The sequence below is a fragment of the Excalfactoria chinensis genome, chromosome 1 (assembly GCF_039878825.1).
Source record: "Excalfactoria chinensis isolate bCotChi1 chromosome 1, bCotChi1.hap2, whole genome shotgun sequence".
In the NCBI taxonomy this organism is placed as follows: Eukaryota; Metazoa; Chordata; class Aves; order Galliformes; family Phasianidae; genus Excalfactoria; species Excalfactoria chinensis.
The window spans coordinates 28,800,239-28,824,536 of record NC_092825.1 but is presented as its reverse complement, the minus strand read 5'-3'; the positions used below and the strand labels follow the sequence as shown (position 1 = coordinate 28,824,536).

The 24,298-nt window shown below is 42.9% G+C and overlaps 1 protein-coding gene across 1 annotated transcript in view; it reads left to right on the top strand.

Moving 5' to 3' along the window:
• The first annotated feature begins 3,343 nt into the window (after nt 1–3,343).
• NELL2 (neural EGFL like 2) overlaps nt 3,344–24,298 on the top strand; it is a 143,445-nt gene continuing 122,490 nt past the window's right edge. The window contains exons 1-2 of the mRNA XM_072328075.1: nt 3,344–3,547; nt 3,655–3,783. Of these exons, the coding sequence (XP_072184176.1) occupies nt 3,493–3,547; nt 3,655–3,783 (184 nt within the window). The 5' untranslated portion in view covers nt 3,344–3,492. The remainder of the gene's footprint in view (nt 3,548–3,654; nt 3,784–24,298) is intronic.

The window sequence follows — 24,298 nt, the reverse complement described above, 5'->3', positions numbered from 1 at the left end:
TTTACACACGGTTGCTTTTGTGGAAGGAAAATCTGGATGGTCATGATGTAATGGCTCAGATATAAGTAAGTCCCCATTTAAGGGTATTATGAGGAACTGCTGCAGAGTGAGTTGCCTGCATTTTCCCTGACTGTAACTAATAAAAGCCCTTATCCTCAGCAATATCAAATTTGCCCCAATTAAAAAGCCACTTCTCTATGACAACAGACTGTTTCTCCTTGTTCCACTTCAGAAAGTATTAATTATGGAACATAATGCTTTACAAATATTTCTCTATATAAAATGCTGCACTGAAGTCCCAGGAAGTTGAGAAAAGAGTGATGTGTTTTACAATGTAAGGAAGTTTGTTTCCTGTACTCTGAGGAAGAAGTTGCATCAGTGTTCTGTAAGTAGGTCAGCGACAACTCTTTATGTGTTTTCTAAATTCACATGGACTCTGCAGGTTCCAGCATAGGAATACAGGGCTAAAACTACTGTGATTAAATATTCATGCTTTTCTTTAAAAATAAATAGACCCAGATAAGCTGCTGTAAGAGAGGTAAAGCTTTCCCAGGGCAGCATTGTCATCTGCATGCTTTAAGAGCTTTACTCGCTTCAGTTTATTAGCATATAATTAACATGAGAGTAATTAATATGAGATCCCCTTTGCAGGGAAATCATTCATGAATTTGGGGCTTGTAACACATCCCCTAAACTTCTGATTGTCATGAAAACTGCTGTGAATATTGGTCATTATTCAGAAGAGCTACTCGTATCATAGGATCTACTGAGGGATTTGATGGGGAGGAGTCACCATCATGATATCTGCTTAACACAAATTGAAACATATACGGCCAGGAGAGTATTTGTAAGGCAGCTGTATTGCAGAGCACTACAGGAAGGAAGGAAGGAAAGAAGGAAAGGAAAGAGGGAGGAAGGAATGAAAAAGGAAAGGAAGGAGAGAAGGAAGGAAAGAAGGGAGGAAAGAAGATACATCTGAGACATCAAATATTTTTTTTTTTCATCAAATGAAACCTCAACGTTCTTCAGATGCAGAACTCTTGGACTGAAGCCATGGTTTCCATCAAAAGAAAGAATGTTCTGGCCAACTGGAGATGTAAAAGAGAAGCATTTTATTTTTAGTGTTTTCATAATAGCCAGATTTAGGGAGGGACATGCTCAGAAAGGCTTGTAAAACAGTATGTTTCTAGGGTGATCAGAGAGTGATTCCATGGGTAAAAACATGTATTCTTAGATTCAGCAAAATGTATGAGAGATCCTCAGTGTCATCTTCCTCACAGTGATAGAAAGCCTGATTCTACTGCTGACGTGGCTCTGGGTAATGTCACTATTCACATCTCACAAAGCAGAAATACATCTCTGCATGATGTGGATAACGTCTGCCCTGGGCTCATGGGATAACGGATCAGACAGGGCAGTGTGGCTGTGTGTTGTGTGATTTCTTTGTGTCTGTGACATGAAGGTGAGTGGCCACTCCCTGAAGGTCCCCATGGAACAGAGCTGGGTTATTGCAGGGGAGGACTCTGCCAAGCTCACCTCTTCATAGTGGCAGCTCCTGCCAATGGAAATTGTCACCGGCTGCTGACAAACGCAGGAATTAAATACAGATATTTGCCTCTCTCATTCTATTTACTTACATGCCTGGCTCAGCCTGAGGATCATTATGCACCATGAGCGCTCCAGATTTTGAACCTCTTTCTTCTCAAATTAAATGTTTCATTTTCAGTTATCTGCAATCACTGTGATTGAAGTAGCATGAAAACAACCACCGACGTGTGGATCGTGTCCATAAACTCCCACAGCAAAGCACCCCTTCCTCCATCTTGCTCTGACAGCTGATGGGTTCCAGGTGTTTGGAAGCATGGTTCCACTTCACCAACATGCTGGAGACAGGTTTTGGTGTGGAAGAAGTGTCAGGATGGAGCTGGGATCCCATCACATCCCCTTCTGTCTGCTGCGCCTGAAAGGGAAGCTCTTCCAGGAGATGATGCAGGCAACAAGGCACACTGCTGTGTAATACCTTTGTCATGGACTTGACTTGGGTTGAGGGACTGTTTTCATTGTTCACCTGTATACATTTCTTCCTCCTTTTTTTTTACTTTTTTCTTCTTCTAGGAAAGATGTTTGCTGTAGGTGTTGGTTAGGATCTGTGTTGGCTGATCTGACCTGGAAAGGAAATCTACAATTACCTTCCATGTTCTTATCTAAGAACTTTCTTTTAGTCACTGGACTACAGAATCATAGAAAGACCTGCGTTGAAAAGGTCCTCATGGATCATCCAGTTTCAGCCCCCTGCTATGTGTGGGGTCGCCAACCACCAGACCAAGCTGCCCAGAGCCACATCCAGCCTGGCTTTGAATGCCTCCAGGGATGGGGCATCCACAACCTCCTTGGGCAACCATTTGGAAGGGTTTGTAAGGATTAGTTTTAAAGACTTCATTATTTGTAAAGATCATAAAAGATGAAGTTGGGGAAGGTCAATAAGCACTGGCAGGAAATCACGGGCTGACCTCAAGATCCTGCTGGCACTCACATGGGGCTGGCAAAAAACTGAAGCCAATTCCTTACTCAGCAAAATTGTAACAACTGACAGCGGGGCGTTGTGGCTTTGACCACCACTAGTTTTCAGGAAAGGAAAGGTAAGGGTGAAGATACATTTAGCGCCCCTCACCCAAAGTGAGCCGTGGAAATGTCACAGCTGGGGGCTGTGAGATTTGTCGAGGGGATGCGGACGGGACCTCTGCAGGGTGATGTGAAACCGTCCTGCAGAGACGGGGACAACCTCCGCAGATCGCGATCCCCGCCAACCTCGGCACACGTCCCGTTTCCTTCTCCCTGTCCCCGAATTCATCTTTCCCCTCCTCCCGAAAGGTGTCACGTCGAGATGGGACGGAGGTGGTATCCCGGCCCGGGTAGTCGAAAACAAAGCGGGGCGGCAGCTCGGGAGCGCCTCGAGGGTCTCCCTCCGGCCGACCCCCGTCGCCCGGTCAGCAGGGCTCCGCGGGGTGAGGCGGCACCGCCCTCGGCCAGGCCCGGCCCGGCCCGGCCCGGTGGGGGCGGTGGGCGGCTCCCGCGGCCGCGGATAAACGGGAGCCCCTCCCGCCGGCTTCGTGTCCCCGCCGGACGGCGGCGAGGAGAGCGGCGCTCCTGCGGGAGCCCGGGGGAGGTCTGCGGTTCGCGGCTGAGAGGCTGCGCCCGGCGGCGAGGAGGGAGCTGCGGGCTCGGGCACCGCCTCCCGGTAGTGGCAGCCGCTCTCGTGGGGCGGCGGGAGCTCGGTCATTGTCTGCCCGGCGGCGCGGGGGCTGCGCTGCCCGCCCGGCCCCGGCCCCCCGCCCTCGCCTTTGTGTGCGCCCGGCGTGATGCGCGCTGCGGGGCGGCGGGGGGTCCGCTCCTCCCGGTGAGAGGCGGGGAGGCGTCCAGCCTCTGCCCCGGAGGTTTTTCACCCGCAGCAGCCGGAGGAGTGGGACTATGGACTGAGCGCATCGCTGTACCATGGAGTCTGGCTGCGGCTTAGGCACGCTTTGCCTTCTCCTCTGCTTGGGGCCAGGTAGGCGGCGGCCGGGCGGTGGCGGGCGGTGCGGGGTTCGACCGCCGCCGGGTCCCGGCGGAAAGTTGCGGAGGCGACGGGTGGGTTAACGGCACTCTCTGGGTCAGTCGTAGGCTTCGGCGTGGACCCCTCGCTGCAGATCGACGTGCTGTCCGAGCTGGGGCTGCCGGGCTCCGCGGCGGGCGTGCGCCAGGTGCCGGGGCTGCACAACGGGAGCAAAGCCTTCCTCTTCCCAGGTACGGCCCCGCGGCTCTGGTGCGCCGCTTCCCTCCCACCGGTCCTCTGCTCCATACCCCCAGCCTCGCTTTCCCCCCTTTCTGTCTTTTTATTTTTTATATTTTATATATATTTTTTTTCCTCCTTTAACTGGGAGACGCTTAATTAAAGTACAGCAGGAACGGGGATGGCAGATGGCTTGTTTTGTGAGTCGTGGGGTGCAGCGATGAATAATGGCACCACCCACTCTTCTTCTTTACTTGGGAAGCGCTGAACATCCCCCAGTTCCAGCTCAGGCAGTGCTTGCTGAAAGTTTCACGCGAATAGAGCAGAATGCTGAGCTGGAAGTGCCCCGGAGGAAGGAGGCAGATGGTTGGAAATAGAAATTGCGGCTTCACCAGGGTGAGGTGGCCCCTGCGAGTGTCAGTGCTGTACCCATCGTGGGAAACAAAGGCTGAGTTTGGGCTTCTTGTAGTGCTTGTGGTTATTCTTTCGTTCTTCTGTTGGGAATAGAAATAATGAGGTGGTCTTGTTCCAGCATTCAAAACACAGTTAGGAGGTTTGTTCCAAAATACTTAAGCTTCCCTATATTGTAATGCACATAGGTCAGGAAAATAATTCTCAGTGGACTCTGGATTTATTGGCGGAGGTTATGTTACCTATGCTCATTCATTTTCAGTGTCCACTTTAATGACATACTGATGCCTTAAATGAAGCTGGAGTCAAGAATGTTTTCAGGAAAAATCTCTATCTTTGGGGGGGGGGGGAAGCCTAAATATAGCCTCTAGGAGCAAGTTTCCTTTATGAAAGACGATGAAATGTTCATAGGAAACGTGGCTAAAGAAGAGCAAGGAGCACAGCTCAGCATCTGGTGGAACAGGAGCAATCCCTGCCTCGGCTGTAGTTCTAAAATAGAGGGACTTGGTGCTGGCTTCTGGCGTCACATCAGAGCTCAGCACTGATCTGAAACAATTTCTGGTGCAACAGGCATGAGGTTGCTTCCCCTATAGAGGAGTTATAATTAAAAGGAGAGAAGATCTGGAAAGGGAATTTCTTTTTCATGTTTGCATTAATGAGATAATTTATCAGAAGCTAATAGTTGCCAAAGGCTTTCTTTTCTTTTTCTTTTGAGGCTCTCTGTAGCCATGTCCTTCCGTGCGCAGCCAGTGTGTGTCACTGTGGACACGAATGTGGAGGTGCGTGGCTGCGTGCGTTCGGCAGCACCCGAATATGCTGCTGCTACGAACGTCAGCAGTGGGCTTACAGCCTCGGAATAGCCTTCTGTGAGAGGTGGCGGCTCAACACGGCGGTGCATTCCTGTGATGTGTGCTGCCCATCCTAAAAGAGCCCTTATTTTTAGGGTACAGTGGGGGAGTTGAGGCCCTGTCATTCAATAGCGGAGGAACCAAAGTTCCCGATGTCTCCAGCCTTGATATCATTAGAGCTTTGTAAGAGGGATTCTTCTTGTTGTGTGTGGTCCCTACTTTGGGACAAAATGACGTTGGTTACTGAAGAATTTCTTATGAGCTTTTTCCCCTTGTTTTTCTTTCTGGTAAGTATGAGTGGATGCAGTTCCCAAGTAGGCTGCTGATTTAGTTGTGACAAAAGCAGACAAAAGTTGAAGTTTTCACATGAACCTTTTCTTTCCCTGAGAGGAATCAGGTAATAAAATGGACAAAACCTTGAGGTCTGATGGCATCTGAAGGTGCTCAGAATCCTTCAGTGCCTTGCGGGACTGAATAGAGTCCTGTTACTGCACTGGTCGGATATCCTTATTTAAAACAGAGTCCAAACAAGGCGGATAGATGTTCTTTTTTCTGACTTGCCTTTAGAAACACAGACATCGCCCTGCTCCACCAGCCCACTGGTCGGTGTTGTCATTTTTGTTCTGCTCTTGGCGCTGACACTGTAGGAGTATTGCTGCAATGCATGCCTCTTAGCATATGTGTTTGCAGTGTGTGAACTGGAAATATGTTTTTGGTGACTTCAAATTTATTTATTTTATTCCAGCTAAAGCCTTGATGATAACACAAGTGATTTTGTGGATAAAGAAACAAATGACTTAAAATTATCTGTCCATGAACAAACTTGAAGCTTTGACTTGTGTTCCTTTTCCTTTTGTTTTCTTTCTTCAGAAGCTGAACATTTTATTGTACAACATAGACATTAACCTTTTTAATAGAACATGTTCCTACCTGCTATAAAGCTTTACATATACTTAACACATGCTGAAAGCCTGAACACTGCTCTTTATTTTAGAAAGAGATTACAGAAGTGGCAGGCTGTGTTGTCAACAGGTAACTCAAAGATGCATAATGGGGAATTGCACACTGTAAAAGTTATCTAGATCATAGAATCATAGACTCACAAGGCTGGAAAGGACCTACAAGATCATCTAGTACAACTGTCCTCACTTTACCATACCTACAGAAAAACCCTAAACCATGTATCCTAGCTCCCTATCCAGATGCCTCTTGAACACTGCCAGGGATAGCGACTCCACCACCTCCCTGGGCAGCCATTCCAGTGCCTGACCACTCTCTGAGTGAGAAAGTTCCTTCTTATGACCGGTCTAACCCTCATCTGATACAACTTATGGCCGTTCCTGTTGCCTGATGCTACTTGGTTGTATGGGTTGGCAGCACCTGAATGCTGTCATAATCTGTCCCTGCGTAGCAGTGGAGATTTACTTTTTTTCTGATTTACAAAGTAATTGTATCTTCCCAAAAGCTACACTGGAACATTTTACACTTATGAATAGAAAGCAGAAGGAAGTCTTCCAAAATGTTATTGTTGCTAGATATGAACATCTGCCAGCACTTCTAGCCAACAGCAGATATTATGATGTCAAAATATGTTGAGAGGAAAATGATTGCTCTTCTGGTCAGAGCTCAGGAGTCAGATTTATCCTGCCACCTCCTCTGGTCATGGTCTGGTCGTTTCTGCAAGCCAGTGAAATTCTTAGTACCTTGGTTTTCACTTTGCAAAACAGGGATGGCATTCAGGATAAAGCCCAAATCAAAGGAGTGGATAATGTAATAAAATGTATTTGAAGAAGGCTTTGAATTCCTTTTTGAGGATTACTAATTGTTATTCTTTCCTTATAAGTATACCACATTAATACAATTTGAAGTGATAAGTGGAGATGGAAGTAAATGTTGCCATTTTCCCAGGCAAATACTAAGTTCATATTGGTCCAAGAGACCTCACTGCACATGGAATTGCATGAACTCTTGAAGAGGTGCATCAGCAGCAGAGGGTATTTTGGATGTGTCAGGTGTGTTTGACCTCGGTGTTGTCTGGCCTGAACATAGGTGTGACCTCCAGCACATGCCAAGTCTTTGTGACACTGGGTGCTTAAACTTGCAATAGGAAATAGTGCTCTCAGATGTGAGAATCTAACTATGGGCTGCCTGGGTAACTAGGTCTTCTTTTGGCTCTCTGCTTTGTCACTTTCCCTCCTCTCTTCAGACTCTGTATTGTTGCAATATTTTGGCAATGCTTTTGGTCCTGCTGGAACTAGCTCTTTTGCAGTTGAGAATCAGTACCACACGAGACTTCTGTTTTCTTGTGCAATACTGGAGACATCTTTCTACCATGACCACCAGGAGCAACATAAAGTAGTGAAGGTACGCAGTAAATCAAGCAAAAAGACACAAAAAGTGAAAATTGGAGCATAGTGATGCATAAAGAGAGTGCACATCAAAGGTGTATGTGCTTCTCAGAGAAGCGTGGGCAGAACAGTGCAGTCAGATGGTTACAAGCACAGGAACGTTTATTTAAGGAAAATGTAGAAAGGGCACAACAGTCATGAAAATGTGGGAGCTTGTGTATGAATGTAGAGCTCAGAACTCATTCAAAAGATGTGATTTTTTTCTTTACTGGTTAGGTTATAGAACTATTAATATGGTTCCAAGCACTGGTTAGATATTTCCAATGAGGAGGGACAGTTCTAGAGGCAATATATTGCAGATTATAATGTACTTTAAAACCCTAAAGAAATAATCTGTCAGAAGGACTCAGTGCTGCTGAGTCTCTCTGGTACAAACTTCTGATGAAGGAAAAATTGCAACACTAAAATGCACCTCCTCATGGTGTAAATGGTTTTAGATATTGCTGCATGACTGGATCATTAGCCCACTCTGTGAAAATGCCAGCAAGACATTATTGTTATGTATAAGTATGCCTTGTATCTTTCTGGAAAGATCACTGTGTTCCGGCCTGTGATATCATCTCTGAGCATTACTAAATGAAAGAGCTAAAAATAAAGCTTTAAAGCAAGATGTCAGTAAACTTTCTCTCATTTTAGAAATAGGATCGAGGTTAGCTATGCGCTTCACACACTTTTCTCCTTGCCACCTGTCGTTGCAAACATAGACAGATGCACTTTTCTGGTTCCAGCTGAGCCTACTCAAAATATTACTGTTCCCAGCTGCTTTGTGCTACCCAGGAGCCAGAGGTTACTGTCCCCACAACTTTTCCCGTGCGTGAGATCAAATGAGCATCCCCTAATCTGCTAATGGCAGAGTCAGCCATCTTCAGCAGCTAGCCTGGCTGGCTGCAGTGACATGGATTAGATTCCCCTGCAAAACCCTGTCTCCAGCTGTCCTAGAGACCTGAATCATCTCCCAGAGGAGCCTGAACAGAGCTAGGGAGGGAATGCTGCTGCTGGCAGCTGGCACGGCTCACTGCAGTGAGTACCTGCCTGCAGCTCTTCTGTCTTGGAGCAATCTGGTTTCTCTCCCAAAATCACTGAACCCTCAAAATGTGGGACCTCTGGATGAAGAATGTCTGTAGATCATTAGAATTCCCAGCATGTTTTGAAGAGACAAAGAAAGCCCCTCAGCACTTAGTTCTGGTTACGACTGACATAATGCATTTTCATTTCAGTAAGTGATTGAGTTTCTTTCAATATTTGGTGTAAGCAATTACACTCTGACAGCTCAGTAGCAGGAGAGAAACATCTGTGTTTTGGTGTAGCTGGATCAACAGGATATGCTGTCCCAGTTCCGCTCTCTGTCTTCTTCCACCTTTTACATGTGCTGAAATCACCTCTGCAGCTCTTTGCTGCTGTGCAAGCAACAACTATTGTGGTATGGCACCACCAAGGCCGTGGTCAACTATGCTGTGGGGCTGGGCTGGGTGTCATGGAAAGAGTCTTGGAGAGCTGGACTGTTTCTGCTGGAGCTGCAGAGTAGGATCTGCAGCTGCAAGGCACTGCCTTTACCTGGAGGTAAGAGCTGAATGCTTATCATCCTCCTGCTTCCATCAGCAGAGTTAGCAAGGAAGTGTCTGGTTTGCCTGCCAAGAAGGTAGCAGTAGTATGTGAAGATCCCCCATGAAATACTCATCCCAAGCCATGCTGAGTTACTATTTGAGAAAAATCAGGTCAAACTGTCAGCTTGACCTACCAGATCCCATCACTAGCCATGTTCCCTAGCACCATGTGCACACAGAACTGTCATCTACCTATTCATTTCTTAACCATACACATTCTTAACTGCTGAATAATTGTAAATGTGCCTACTGTCATTGCAAGTTAAATAGTGCCAAGGTGGCTTCTCTGTAAAATATAATGTGGGAGTTACTGGATTAACAAAGCTACAGTAGTGTCGACTTATGACTGGTGCTTGTAGCATTAGTACAGCATAGGATAGGGCTGAGAAATGGGGTGAGAATGGGGACCTGCTATGCTTCAGGTTCAGGTTTCTGGAGAAAAGCTTGCAATTAGTCATTAGTGCACGGCTGATATAAAATTACATTAAGGAATGACTGACAACTTGACCTGTAGCACTTAAAGACTGTAACTGTTTTAAGGCTGAAAGTTTAAAGGGATTCCACAGTGTTACAAGGACTTAGTGGGACAGTTAAAGCTTCCCCCTCCTGCTACTTCAGCCTCTGCAGGGAAATGAACGCCTGCATGTATTAATCTATGCATTTGACAAAACATTTGACTCCTGTTGGAGGAATGCTCTATTTTATTGTATTTGATCTCATGAACTTCTCTGCTGTTTTTCACAGTCAGGTTGCTTCTAGTATCTGCAACCTGTTGAAACCTGTGGGGCTCTGCTTTGTTAGGACAGTGCTAATTGCATACAACTTTGCCTTTTATATAACAGTTTGGTTACTCAGGTTAATTAAAGTAACTGTGCTTTGTTTTGATGCTTGGTATCACTCAAAACAATTAATACTGATTTGACCTTGGTGTACTGATGGACAGTCAGCTGCATATGAGCCAGCAATGTGCCCAGGTGGCCAAGAAAGCCAGTGGCATCCTGGCTTGTATCAGGAATGATGTGGAGAGCAGGACTAGGGAAGTCATCCTGCCCCTGTACTCGGCATTTGTGAGGCCTCACCTCGAGTACTGTGTTCAGTTTTGGGCACCTCAGTACAGAAAGGACATTGAGGTGCTGGAACAGGTCCAAAGAAGGGCAACAAGCCTTGTGAAGGGCTTGGAGAATATGCCCTGTAAGAAGAGACTGAAAGAACTGTGGCTGTTTAGTCTGGGGAAAAGGAGGCTGAGGGGAGCCTTATTGCTCTCTTCCAATACCTATTGCTTGTGACCTTATTATTCTCTTCCAGTACCTGAAAGGTGCTTACAGTGAGAGTGGGGTTGGTCTCTTCTCACTGGTGACACTTGACTGGATGAGGGGAAATGGCCTCAAGTTGCAACAGGGTAAGTTTAGGTTGGGTATTAAGAAACACTTCTTTACAGAAAGGGTTGTTAAGCGCTGGAATAGGCTCCCCAGGGAGTGGTTGAGTCACCATCCCTGGATGTGTTTAAAAAACATTTGGATGTGGTGCTCAGGGACATGATTTAGCAGAGGGTTGTTAGTGAGGGTAGTATGGTTAGGTCATGGTTGGACTTGATGATCTTTAAGGTCTTTTCCAACCTGAGAAATTCTACAATTGATAACAGAGGCTGTCTGTTTCTACATTTATAGTCAGGCTGCTTCTAATATATCTCAAGCCCAATCCCCATGCTGTGGCTGGTGTTATCTGAGGGCTCAGCTCTGTGCTTGAAAGCTGAAGAGGAGGATGGTGTGAAGGGGCCATGACATGGAATAGCGAGTTCTTACTGCCCTTATGTAACTGTTTTTGCTGTGGTGTAGTTCTGTAGTCAAGAATAAGGCCTGACACCAGCTAGGTTGACTTTTTTTTTTTTAATGTTTTTTTCTTCTTCCCCACCCACAATTGCAGCACCATTCTTTAGTGAGGTTTCCAAGAAGAAAGCAGCATTTCCCATACATTCCTGCATGTAGATCATTCTCAGTGTCTGTATCTTCTCTGCATTTTTACACAACCCTACATTTTGCTTATAAAATTTGGGAATTAGGTTTGTTACATTCCCTCTATTGCTTGTGTTCATCCAGCCTGTGTTCTCCAGGGTATGTGGATGCTGCCTTGGAAAAATACCTCTATGACTGGTTAACTTTGCTACATCTTTGGGGAGGCACAGAAGTGAGCTCGTAAGTTATTTAAAACCAGCAGATCAGAGCAGGAGATTATATATAGCAGCCATGGGAAGCTGCACTTCCACGTAGTCATTCTTCAGTTTCTGAACTGTGCCATGACTGGCCATGTGCCAGGGTGCAGATCCACAGAGCAGATGTGTTCTCTCACCTTAACTTCCAAAGCAGAGCTGAGCAGAAAAATAAGGGGCTGAATTATTATTTTTCACTACTTTTTTTTTTTTTTTTTTTTTTTTTTTTTTTTTTTTTTTTTTTTTTTCCTGTCCATCTGTTTAGCTTAATCTTTCTTTGTATCAATGTTTTAGCAGTTTGGGGTGGAAAAAAATGCCATAGCCATTTTCAGTGTACAAGAACTGTACAGTGTTGTTGTTGTTTTATTGTCACTATTTGTTACTATATTTGTTACATTAAGCAATTCTTTGTTTTTCTCTTCTTGGTGCATATTTTATTTTGGTGTATATGATCCTCATGATTTCAGGGAGGAATGAGGACATAGAAAACTGGGTTGTGCCAGCTTGGCAACACTACAGGCTTGGGGCAGAGTGGCTGGAAGACTGTGTGGAAGAAATGGACATGGGGGTGCTGGTCACTGCTCAGCTAAACAGGGGTCTGTAACACAAGTCTTATGGGAGGTAGCTGAGAAGACTAGAGCTGTATGGACTGGAGAAGTGGGAGACCTTATTGCTCTCTACAATTTCCTGAGAAGAGGTTACGGCAAGCTGGGAGTTGTGCTCTTCTTCCAAGTAACAGCAATAGGATAAGAGGGAATGGGCTCAATTGTTGCCAGAGGAGGCTCAGGTTGGATATTCGTAAAAAATTCTCAGAAACAGTAGTCAGGTGCTGGAATGGGCTCCTCAGGGAGGTGGTGGAGACACTGTCCCTGATGTGTTGAAGAAATATGTAGATGTTGTACTAAAGGTCATGGTTTAGAGGAGAAATATTTGTGGTAGTTGGACAGTTGGACTAGATAATGGAGGTCTTTTCAAACCTTGGTGGTTCTATGACTATCATCTTGGGAGATGCCACTCCCATCTCCGCATGCTGGAAGGTGCTAAAGCAGTGAGCATGGTATGAGGGATGAGCAGACCGAAAGAGAATTCTGAAGACAGTGTTCAAAAAGGTTTCAGCTGATTATCATATTTGCAGTAGCAACAACACTGCTACGATAGACTGTAATGTTTCCAAAGGAGCCATTACAATCAATATTGCTAGTGATCCATAACTGAGAACTCTTTTAGTGGAATATAAGTGGCAATTTCCCTCTCATAAAACACAGAGAGAGTGTAGTAAGAAAAAAGACCTCTACTTTTGGAGTTATTTACTTTGTTAGGGTTAATGTTTAGACTGTTTTGTCAGCATAAATGTGTGTGTAAGGATAATTAGACTATGGGAACATCCATAGTGTTTATTCTTTGAAGAGTCACAAAAAGGAGAGATCTTCTAGTCTCAGTTCCATGTCTGGAAGTCTGACAGTTTCTCTCCAAAAACGGTTGCATAACAATCCAGAGAGATTCCAAAGAATCTTTTGTGTTTATAGGTCAATGATCTGTGTTCTAATGACTCCTTAAACATGCAGTGCTGTGTAGGGCCATAGCTGTTCCAAAGGAACTCAGATTTCCTGTCATGCTGGCTCACATCCTTTGTAACTGCCCCGTGCTTTGTTCAACACTCACTCAAGGTGGAATAAACTTGAGGAGATAGATCGGAATCTGTTCAGTAGTGCTTTTTTCAAGAATTTCTACATATACTGTGTAGCCCCCAGTGGCGCAGTGGTTTAAGCTGCTGCCTGCGGCACTGGAGGGCCCGGGTTCGAATCCCCCCTGTGGCGCAGGGGTAGAAGTGCCACTTCGCTACACAGAGGGCTCGAAACCTGGGAGTTGGACTCGATGATCTCTAAGGTCCCTTCCAACTCGCACGATACTATGATACTATGATACTATGATACTGTTAGCATTTCAAACATAAGGAAAGTACATGCTAGTAAGAGCGTGGTTTATTTCTATTAAAAACAACAACAGCACTGAGATTATGCCTGGGATACTGCATTCATTCTGGGTTGATTTAAAAAAGAAAGAAAAAAAAAAAAAGAAAAATCAATGAATTGTAGGGAGTGAAGAGAACAACAGAAAACGTGATTACACAGTGAAAAGGGCTGTCTTACAAAGGAAGACTTTGAAAGAGCTGAATGTGTACTGCTTGTCCAAGCAATGACAAAAGTGTTGTAAGTGTCTGGTATTAGAAAATTCTCTGAGGTTTAGAATGAAGAAATTATTTAGTATTCAAAAAAGTCGAGTTATGAGTAATACAATGATATTATAAATGGGGAGGATTTCGGCTGAAAGGAGACGTTCACAGTGAACTAATTTAGATTCGGGAATAGCTACTGGAAGGAGGTGGTGGAAATCCATATTCTTGATTTTGTAGAAGATTGTATTAAATGAAAATGTCTGGGGAGCATTATCTATGTTGCAGTCGTTGTGTGACTTTCAGTTGCTATGTTAGGGATAGAATGGATTACCTCAGAAGTTTATCTAATCTTTGATTTCTCCCTCAAGCTGCACTTCGGTGCACTTGAACATATTTTACCAGTATTTGGTTGAAACAAGCCAACAAGAGTAAGGATGTCAGGATTTGGAAGCATTTGTATTTTTCACCCTACCAAGTTTATAAACTGTGCATGCATTGTAAAATCTGTAGCTAGTTCACTGGGGCTAGCAGATGCATGGATTACATTAGTACCTGATTTAAAAGGAAGTTTATTGCAGGAGGAGAATCTGAACTCTGAGCCTCTTCAGCTTCCTGGGATCTCTGGGAGCTGTAGCTTGAATCCCTCATGTACCTTCTGTTTGCCTGCCTTGCTCATAACTGAGCTATGTGTGTGGTATTCCTTGCATCCCCAGTTCAGATTCACTCTAACCTTTCCTTTACCTGGCATGAAAACAAGCATTAGGATAGCGATGATTTTTCTGAGAATGCCAGGAATACTGGAGGCTCTGATGCCCTTCTCTTCCCCTCAACTGTGCCCTCTTGTAGTTGGCATTTGCCCCTTGTTCCTGCTGGAACCTAAATTCTCCTCTGTCTGCTGCCTTCCCTTCCCATCTGCTGCTGTTTACTCAGGCCACTGCCAGAGACCTGTGTCTATCAACAGCATTGTAGGATGTATCTGGCATGCTTCAGATGTACTTTTCTTTAACACTGCTGGCCTTGCTCCCTTTGCCTGGCCTTGTTGGTGGGATGAAGGTTCAGGTTTTCTGGAAATCTTGAAGTTGGTGACTGTTGACCATTTTCTTCTGTCAGAAGTCAGTCTTCTGCGCAGATCACATCATCATGGTGGCTTGGTATAAGACAGATCTCATATTAGTGCTTTCATAAGCTTACCATTGCCTTGTATGGAAATAATTCAGCCTTAACACTTAGAATGTCAGCGAGTCAAAGGCAGTCAACCCTAAAATGAGTATAAAAACAATTATACCCCAGAAAGGCAGATGTAAAGGATGAGAGCTCCTAACCATTGCAAAGAGTGATAAACCATTAGATTCTTCATATAGAAGAAAGCTAATAACATCCAGGGCACCTGCAAATGCTTAGGATCAGACTAGATGATCTAAGGAGGTCCCTTCCAACCTAAAGGATGCTGTGAAATGTTGGATGCTGGTGGTAGGTCGTTTGGGAGCAGCACAGGGGGTCACATGAAAAGAGCCTTTTAGTCAGAATGACTGAAACAGGGGCCACGGTAGATCTTGTTGACTTCAGTGAGGACTGAGTGAGGCAGAGCTGTGGTATGTTGCTTAGAGGATGCAGGATCATTTACAGCAAGCATCATCCTAATCCATGGGTGCTCCAGGCGTTTTAAAGCCTGTCATTGCATGGCCAAGTTCTCCATTGGAGTATGATCCATTTGAGAAGCCCAAACTGTGTCATATCTTCTAGGAGGAGGATAGGTCATAAAATTCAGATTTATCTATGTCCAGAATCATCTGCTTGTGTGATTTATTACTGATGTTGGGTTGTACTTTATTTTTAATTCATTTGGCTTTGCTTACCTTTGGTAATCTGCTTTTTTCATTTGGGAAGGGCTAACAGCCCTGCTTCCTCCTCCTGTCCATCCACCCCTTGGCGTCACTTGCATAACTTTTCAATTCCTGCCCATGCAATATAGCTAAGAACTGGAAATAAATGCAGTCTTTTAGCAGTTCTCCTGTGTGTCATGCCCTTATTATTGTACCAATAGGGCTGGAAGATGATGCATTATATTTTTGTGCTCTTCAGTCTGTGTCCCAGTGTTAACAGCATCACCTGGTGTGATATTTTCATTTGTTGTTAGGTCAGTTTGACACTATGTGCTCATATGACAGCATGCAGCCAAGCATAACTAGGTGCATATGCCACAGATGGCAGCAGCAAGGAAAATAAGACAGGTTTCATTTCCTCTACAGGTTTCAAGGTGTTCTCAAAACTTCTAGAACGCTGCTTTATTCCTAAAGGGATGTGAATGTGTGCCTGTATGTATATGTGTCTATTTATAAAGCTATACTAGCTGCTGCCTTTTAAATGTAGCTGGAACCTGCTTTAAATTGAGGAAGCTGACAGAAATCCCACTTTGCACTACTTCTGTGCTCTTGTTCAAGCATGATAGGTTTCATAGTAGTATGGGACCTGAAAAACCTAAACAGTATCTTTGTAACTAGCAGCACCTGTTATTACCGACAAGGGAGTAAATACTGAGTATTCAGAATTTAAAGATGAATTGATAGTTGTGGTGGAATGTAAAGTAGGGAAAACTAGTAATTAAAGAAACTATTGCAGCTTATAATTGATATCCCAGAACCTATAAATCACTAGAAAGCATTGCAATAATAAATACCAGCGGCAATGCATAATATACGGCACATAATTTTCCTATGGGTAAAATTTCCATGATGAGCAGAAGTCATCTTTTATCTTTGTCACATTGTTATCATGTAATAGGTCCCCACTGAATAGCACTCCCTCTTGGTGATAGTGCCTTGCATGATGACATAGTTACAATAAAGGAGATGATAGTATTTCTCATGAGCAAGGAACAGTGGCTTTCTGTATCACATATGCATTTAAAAATTCCTTATAATACTTTCGTATGGCACTCCCCCCTGTGCTGATGCACACATTATTCATATTCCTTTCAGAAATGTTCAGGAGTGCACACTGATGTTTTCTTTGTCAGTTTGGTGGGAGGTGTTTCAGTAAAATATTTTGCATGGTGGGGTCTCTGCTGTTTTTTAAGTAAATCAGCAGCTTCAGTCTGCTGCTAAGAATACAGACTTGTTGTCTGGAGTACTGGAAATGTTAAGTCCAGGTTTTCTTACATTTTTATTTAACATCCTTTTTCATCCTTTACCGTTAGTAATTTGTTACTGTAGATCCTGTCACTAGAAATTTTACTGCATTTATTTCCTAATTTACCTGTTTACATTTTGCCTACTGAGCATAAAAATCAGAAACCTTGAAACATGGACCCTATATATTTTTGGAAGAGGCCACCTGTCTATTTACTGTGTAGCTGGGCTGCTTTGCCTTATAGTAAACTGCTTCCACATGTCATCCTGGTGAAACCAAAGAAACCATAGCTAAAGGCGTTGCCAAAGAAACCATGGCCAAAGGCAGGATGAGAGACATCTAACTGTACTAGCATTGTGGTCTGACAAATTAAGTCCTAGATCAAAAGAGAATTTAATAACTCGTCCTGGTGTTCAAATGAATTTTCATAGTGGTGTAAATTCAGTGGCTGGATTTACTTCTTTGTGTTGGGAAGATCTACTAACCAAGCAAAGCTGCTGTTGTTGTTTACACTGTGCTATTTGCACAATGAAGCTCACTGCCATTTAAACATTTATCTGATTTTTGTTTAGGTGAGGAATCCTCCTGAACAGCTGCACTATTTATTCCACAATTTCAGAGTAGCAGTTGGATTCTGCTTTTGTAGTAGGTGGCTGGGGTGGAAGGCAGGATCCATCCTCCCCACTCTTCAACAAGATGTGGGTGTACTACTATTTCATAGTGCATATTCCAAGATCATATCAAGGGTTTGGTGGCAACTGAAAAAGCTTGACCTCAGTGATAGGATTGAACAACTGCTTTGTAGACACCCAAGGATGCAAAGGAGACTATTTTAGTAGAAGAAGGCAGTGGTCAGGCTATGGGATGATAAGCTCAGCATTATAGAAAGATTCAGATTGACGTGACTTTCCTTGGTACCTAGAAATGGCCAGTGAGTAAGCTCAGATGCTTCACCCAGCTACTAGTATAAACATTCTCAAACAGGATTTGAATAGTCTCTTTTGCTGTAGGATTCTAGCCAGAAACAGATTTTTGGTGATATTATTGTCAGCTTCCACAGAATGCATAGCATATTGTAGCCATAGTTTGCCCTTTCCATCATATCAGGTAGAGGGATTTCCCCCATATTTAATAGGCTTAGTTTCCATTCCATTTTATATAGTTAATATATATTTTTAAAAATTGTTCCTTTAACTAAAAACAAACAAAGAAAAAGCAACAAAAAACCAAACCAAAATAAGCTTAACTAACCAAGCAAAGATTGCCTGGGGACTTTGACCATAGGGAACAAATTACAAACAAAGCTCTTTGAATGAAATAATAATTACTCATGTAAGTGAACAAACAACTTCCGATTATACAAGCAAGTTAGGTGCTTGACAATGGCTTGGTTATTTGAGATCAGGAACATTGCAGTTGCATTCAAGCATTTATGTCCAGGCTCTAAGTACCTTTCTCCCTATTTCATCCCAGAGTACCTGTGTTCTCAGCTGTGCCAAAAAGGTTTTAGACACACAAGTATGCAGCTTGTAGGTGAGATGGAGTTTTGTCCAGAAGTGGTGTGAATAACGCTTACTGAGGATATCAGTATGAACAGTCAGTATGAATGGAAGAAAATCATGTGCGCTCAGAAACATTTCCTGTTCTCCTACATCAATCTGTTGTGACTTGTGGGTCTTGGCGCGTGTTTGAAACTGGGGTCTGCCTGTTTGAAACTGGAGGAAAGCCCTTGCTGGGTGACCAAAGCTGTGGCTGACATTCAGAATAGAGAAAATTGCAAAGTAAAGGCAATTGGTCTCTCGCCAAATGCTGCAAGAATAAGCTGTGACATTTCTCTCCCCTTGTTTTTATTTAATGTAATGATTTGGCTTCAACTGAGTTTTTGTGTCAATTGTTTAGCTTCATTTTAAGTGCATTTTCCCTTCTGCTTTTTTCCCTCCCATCATTTGCAGTTCTTCATGCCTACATTTTTGTAGAGCTGTCTCTGTAATGGAGAGGAAAAAGGAGACATGTAGATAGTGGTAACTGCAGTGGTGTCTAAATTACACGAGTAGATGCAGTCTGTAAAGAATTCCAAATCCTGATTATTCAGGATCATTATACCAACCAGGGGTATTTACTGGACTCCATTCATGAGTTCTATACATACCTGGTTGGATTCTGACATACAACTAGACCATAGCCATAGTGTTTGCTGAAACTTGGCAACATGGAAGTGCCGTGTACTCTCTTTGGGAATGGCTCCAGTGGGAGTATTGCTGAATCGGTGCTCAGCCCCCTGTCTTCTAGTCTTTCAAAGTTGGGACGGATCTGCAGCACCTCCTCCTAAACACTCATAGGGCTCCTTCCTAGAGCATGGCAGAAACAAAATCAGGTTCTTGTGATTTTGGAAAATTGCAACTGTTTCAGTCTTGCTGTTCTTTTTGAAACAATTTGGCAAACAAAAGGAAAGAATGAGCAAGTGTGTAGGAAAATCGTGTTGATCCTAGGAGTGTTTTCTGGTTCGAATGATTCCATGATAAGCCACTCAAAATGGTTTATCAATTAGTATCTTACTAACAGTTCAGAGTCAGGCACACACACACATAACATGAGGGCTGCTCCAGAAGTAATGCTTCCTATTTTATTGTGTTGGCCCATGATGTCAGAGGCAGATATTGGTGGTATGGCAGTAGTGGTAGAACTTTCCCACCAATATTCTGTTACAATTTGTTGCTGTGTGACAGATGGCAGCAGAAGGGCAGTCTGACAAAATGATGTCTGAAATGCAAGTGCATATGAAGCAAAGGTGTTGAATTGCATCAACTGACATTCATTGATGTTTGCTGAATGTTAATGGAGATCAAACAATGGATGTGAGCGTAGCATGGTGGTGGGTGGTGAGTTTCAGCAGTAGCAACAGTGACATGAAAGACAAGTCACATTGCGCAACTGGCACACCATGAAATGATATGACAGCTTATCTCTGCAAATTGGCAGATTATGACCAGAGAACTGTGTATAGGGCTAAATATTGTCTTCAGTGTGTTAGAAACGATGGTGGAAGTGCTGAAATATCACATTTGCTCCAGTGTGTCCCCTGAATGTTCACACTGAAACAGAAAGAACATGGTATTCGAGCTGCTTATTGAATCAATACGATGCTGAAGGGGACAGTTTTCTGGATCACATAATAACTGGCGATGATATATGATGTCACCACTGTGAACTAGAGTCATAACAACAGACCTTGCAGTGGCAATGTGTGAATTGCCCATCAAAAAAGTTCAGGACTCAGCCCTGAGTGGATGAAGTGGCAGCTGCCTTGTGATGCTGACAAAACTCAAACTTCCAGAGTTAGTCCAGAGAAGAGAATGGCTTTGTCCTACAGCACAATGACTCCAGGCTCCATACTAGTTTGAAGATCATGGAGCACGCTGCCAATCTTGTCTGGACTGTTCTACCACTCCCACTATATAGTTCAGTTTTGGTGCCTTTTGACTTCCATCTGTTTGGGCCAAGGAAAGATGAACTGTGTGGGCAGCATTTTCCTTACAACAATGCCATCGTAGCAGCTGTGAAACAGTGGGTCACCTCTGCTGGTGCAGATTCTTGTGAGTGCAGCATTCAGACTCTTATTTGTCACTGGCAAAAGGGCACAGCTAATGGTGGTGACAATGTTGAAAAATAGCAATTCTGTAGCTGAGAGTTTGCTCTATCAAATAGTGTCATTGTGCTCTTTGTATCTGTTGTAGCTTCAATGGAAATAAGTAGGAGGCATTACTGTTGGAGTGATCTACATGTGTATGTATACACACAAAAGCTGAACTAATCAACATTCCCCCCAGAACTCTCTAAACTGTATTACTGTATTGTTGTGTTTTGGCTTAATAAACATTGTTTTAATTCTTTCTGTATTCAGTTTTCGCTATAGTCATTGTAACAGGAATGCAGCTCATGAATTTGCATACCCTGTGCTCCACTTAAAAACCCATTGTACCCTTTCAACCTTGTAAAGATTCTACTTTGGGACTGGCTTCCCATTCTGCCTCATTTGCTGAGAGTAGCTTAGCCTGCATTGGTTACATAAGTAAAGGAAAAAATGTAAGGTAAACAGTATGAAATATAGTTGCCCTTTGTAGGCTGTGTGAAATCCCCAGCTGAGAAAAAGATTAGCCAAAACTTTTATTAAAGAGAAGTGATACAATGTGAATTTATACTTGTGATGCTGATCTCAACTTGTGTAGAAAAATGAAACAAAATTGAGCTAGCTGTATTACGTTTTTGAGAGTGTTCATAGCCTGCAGCACTTCTGCATTTTCTCACAAATGAGTAGAATTAAATTTGGGTAGTTCAGCAAACCTGCAGTCAGATGCAGAATTGATTTATAGATGCTGCTATTAAAAGCTGATTATGTGTACACAAAACAGAGTGCGGAGCTCCATTAATTAAAAAGCCTCCTTCAAAGGCTCTTCTATAGGAGTTTGTTTTATCATTTAGCTCATCCTGTATGTTTAGCTTTAGATGCACTTCAGAAACTGAAGAGCCTACCCTTTGCTAAGACAAGCTATCCATTCCATTTAATAACTGTTTGTTTTTCATGTGAACTGGAAAACATCTGTAATAAATGGCTTGTTTTAAACCATATTTGAATGTAGATTTTACTGTGCAGTTTGATAGGCTGCTGGTGGTTTGTAGGGAAGTTTTCTTGCTTACCTTTAGTAACTTGTTCCTGGTTGTTTCCAACACATTTTTTTTAGATAACGGGAGAGGATGGTTTAGTTATAGCTGTATCAGTTCCTGAGGTGGTTCTCCATGTGTTTGCACGTATGTGATTGTAAACAAGAATTAAAGTAATTAAGTAATTAAAAGCTTCCATCTCTTTCTGCTGCACCAGTTTAGACTGGTGATAGTGCTTTTGGACCTGTGGAATAAGTAGTGTTAAAAGTTAGACTTACTGTCCTGGATATACTGTAGTAATTGACATCCCATGAACGTGACTGTAATGGCATTGTTTACACTTAACATCTTCAGGAAACCCTTGTGTGGCTTTGCAGTTGTATGTGAGAAGGAAATGTGTCCTTCTAGACGTGACTATTGCTGCAAACTTAGAGCAGAGGCAGTCATTAGGTTTGTCTACTGAATGGCTGAGTTTCTACAGGTCCTACAGCTGGCGGTTCTTCTCATGGAGTGTTTGATTGCTTTGTGATGTCTGATCTTAAAGGGTTTGGCTTGCTGTGTCTGTGGCCAGCTGATCACCTCCTAGCTGGCTACTTTAGCTGTAGATCAATCATCTCTTGCTGCTTGTTTGCATCCTTTCTAGGACTGTAAACTCTCCTCAATTATTGCATGCAAACCTAGCTGAATTAACTCTAGTTAATCCTCAGGTGATCGGTTCTGCTGAATTTGTAAATCATTATTATTGCCTACCACAGTATGCGAATGCTGCATATTAATCCTCCTTCCCCCCAGTCTATTGTGTTGTTTTCAGTATTTTTCTTAACTTGCATGCCTCAAATCAGCTATGCATATCATCATGTAAGTGTTGTTATTCCTTCTAAAGGCATTTTCATGTTATAACCTTCAAACAGACCAAGGACTGCAAGGTCTGTTTTGAGAATTGATTTTTTGTTTATTACATTTCACTCACTCTTCTAGAAATTAAAAACAGAGCGTTAACGGTATAGGTTAATGAGTTGTTATGCTATGTTCAAACCAAAGAAATGAAATATTCTAGAGAAGCAAAAACGATACATAAGTAACAAACTAGAGAAGTATTTCTCATTCACACAAATAGTTCTCTCCATATATTTGTACTCTAATATAAAAACATTTAGGCCATTGTTTTTGTGTATTAAAAATGCTCAAAGCATGAGGTTTTTATGCAACTGTCAGGAAACTACAAATTATTACCTGGTATGTACCAGTCTGATTTCCCAAGCTATTATGGAAGAAGTCCAGCTCCAGAAAAGTATTTTCCTTCAGACTTGAAATGATTAGTAGAAGCTGAATGTCAAGACCAATCTTGAATCTGTATTTATTGAGCACAGTAGGTGATCTATCAAGCAAATACCACTAGTGCTCAAGGGTAATTGGAATGAGATATTTGCACTGTTGTTTTGGTGTAAAAAGATGGTTCAAGGACCTTTCAGTGGTCTGAAATCCACGTGGTGCCTGCACTGAGCAAAAGATTCTGTACTTAGAGAAGCACTAATGCAAAAATTGCAAGCTGCTTACTACTCAAGTGTGAACTGACCTATGTGCAATACCGACACTGAATGGCTGTGTGTTTAGGCAGGTAATATGGCAATAATCTTATCAAATAGGCTTCCAGCCTGATCTAATCAGGTTTTGATGTTTTTGTGTGTTTTTGAGAGGGTAATCTAAAGCCACAATGAGAGAGTATAGAGTACCCAGGTATGGTATTAAGGTTTTATATATGGAAAACTCTTATCCAACCTAATGACAGGGTAATGATTCACAGGGCTGAAAGAGTAGACCTAACAAAAGATTACTCTCTTGATACTGCACAGGGAGCTCTACTTTTCCCATGTATCTCAGAGTAGCAGTGAAGGATGGGAGGACTGCAGTCTACTTCATGTAATTGCTAGGTTTGTTTCCTTCCTACAGCACAGACTGTAGCAAAATGCTTTCCCAGTAACTCCAGTTAGAATGAAGTGTGTGTTTGTGAAGAAGGTAATAATTTGTGTGCATATGGAACTGGCCTCATGAAATGGAAGTTATACTATACATATACTTTCATCTGTTGCTGATGAGATTATCATTTGGATTTGGTAGAAATTATTATTTCTTTCTAATGTAACAATTGTGGATTTTAGTTTTGATAAGCAAGCATAATCTATGTGGGCCATTTTCTACTTTCAGCACAGAGCATTTCTGACTCTGCTGGTAGAGTGTGATACAAGTTAAAATTAGGAATGGTGCAGAGGGATAAAAGAGTTTAACTGGGGCACAGATATCCTGGCTTCTTATGTGATTCAGAACAGTGTGTAGTAATCCCAGATCCTAGGAAGAAGGAGTTGTGCATTTCTCATCTTCCCCCACACTGGCATCTCTTTGTCTTCAGGAAATCTGGAAGAAATCAGGTGGAGACAGTGGGAGCAGTGAGAGAACAGTCAGAGAATTCTCTACGATTTTGTTATTTCATGCAATTCTGACACTTTCTTTTTTGTTTTGCTTGACTTTTTTCCCCCAGTCCTCTTTCTTTCTCCTATTCCTACTTCCCTGTCTTCCCATAAAAATCACATTTGATGGGTAGACCTCCTACTGCCATGGTAAGCTGCAAACATTGTGTCTAATTCCAGTACATATCCACAGAAAATAAGAGTATCTATTCAGCACCTTTTTAGACTCCTGAGTGCTCACTTTCTATATTACGGTAAGAATTAACATGACCAGACACAAAAGCTATTGAATAAAAGACCTGTGCTGCTTTTTCACTATCATGTTTGTGCAGACATGTGTTTATGATCTCTGTCTGTTAGGGAGGTGGGAGCTGATGATGTAGAAATCATCTCCATAGCCCTTTTTCTCCACTTCCTCTTCATAACTCTTATGCTGTGTCAGGCAAGGGGGAATAAACCCAAATTAAGCTTGTTGAATAAATGTAAGGCTTTTATGGTGCATACTCAATGAGCTTGGTTTCTGTTATTCCATCATCTGAAGAAGCCAAGCAAAATATCTCCACCAAGAAAGTTAGAAAGAAATATGACAGGTTGGTGGAGGGAGAAGAGCATTGCTGGGTGTA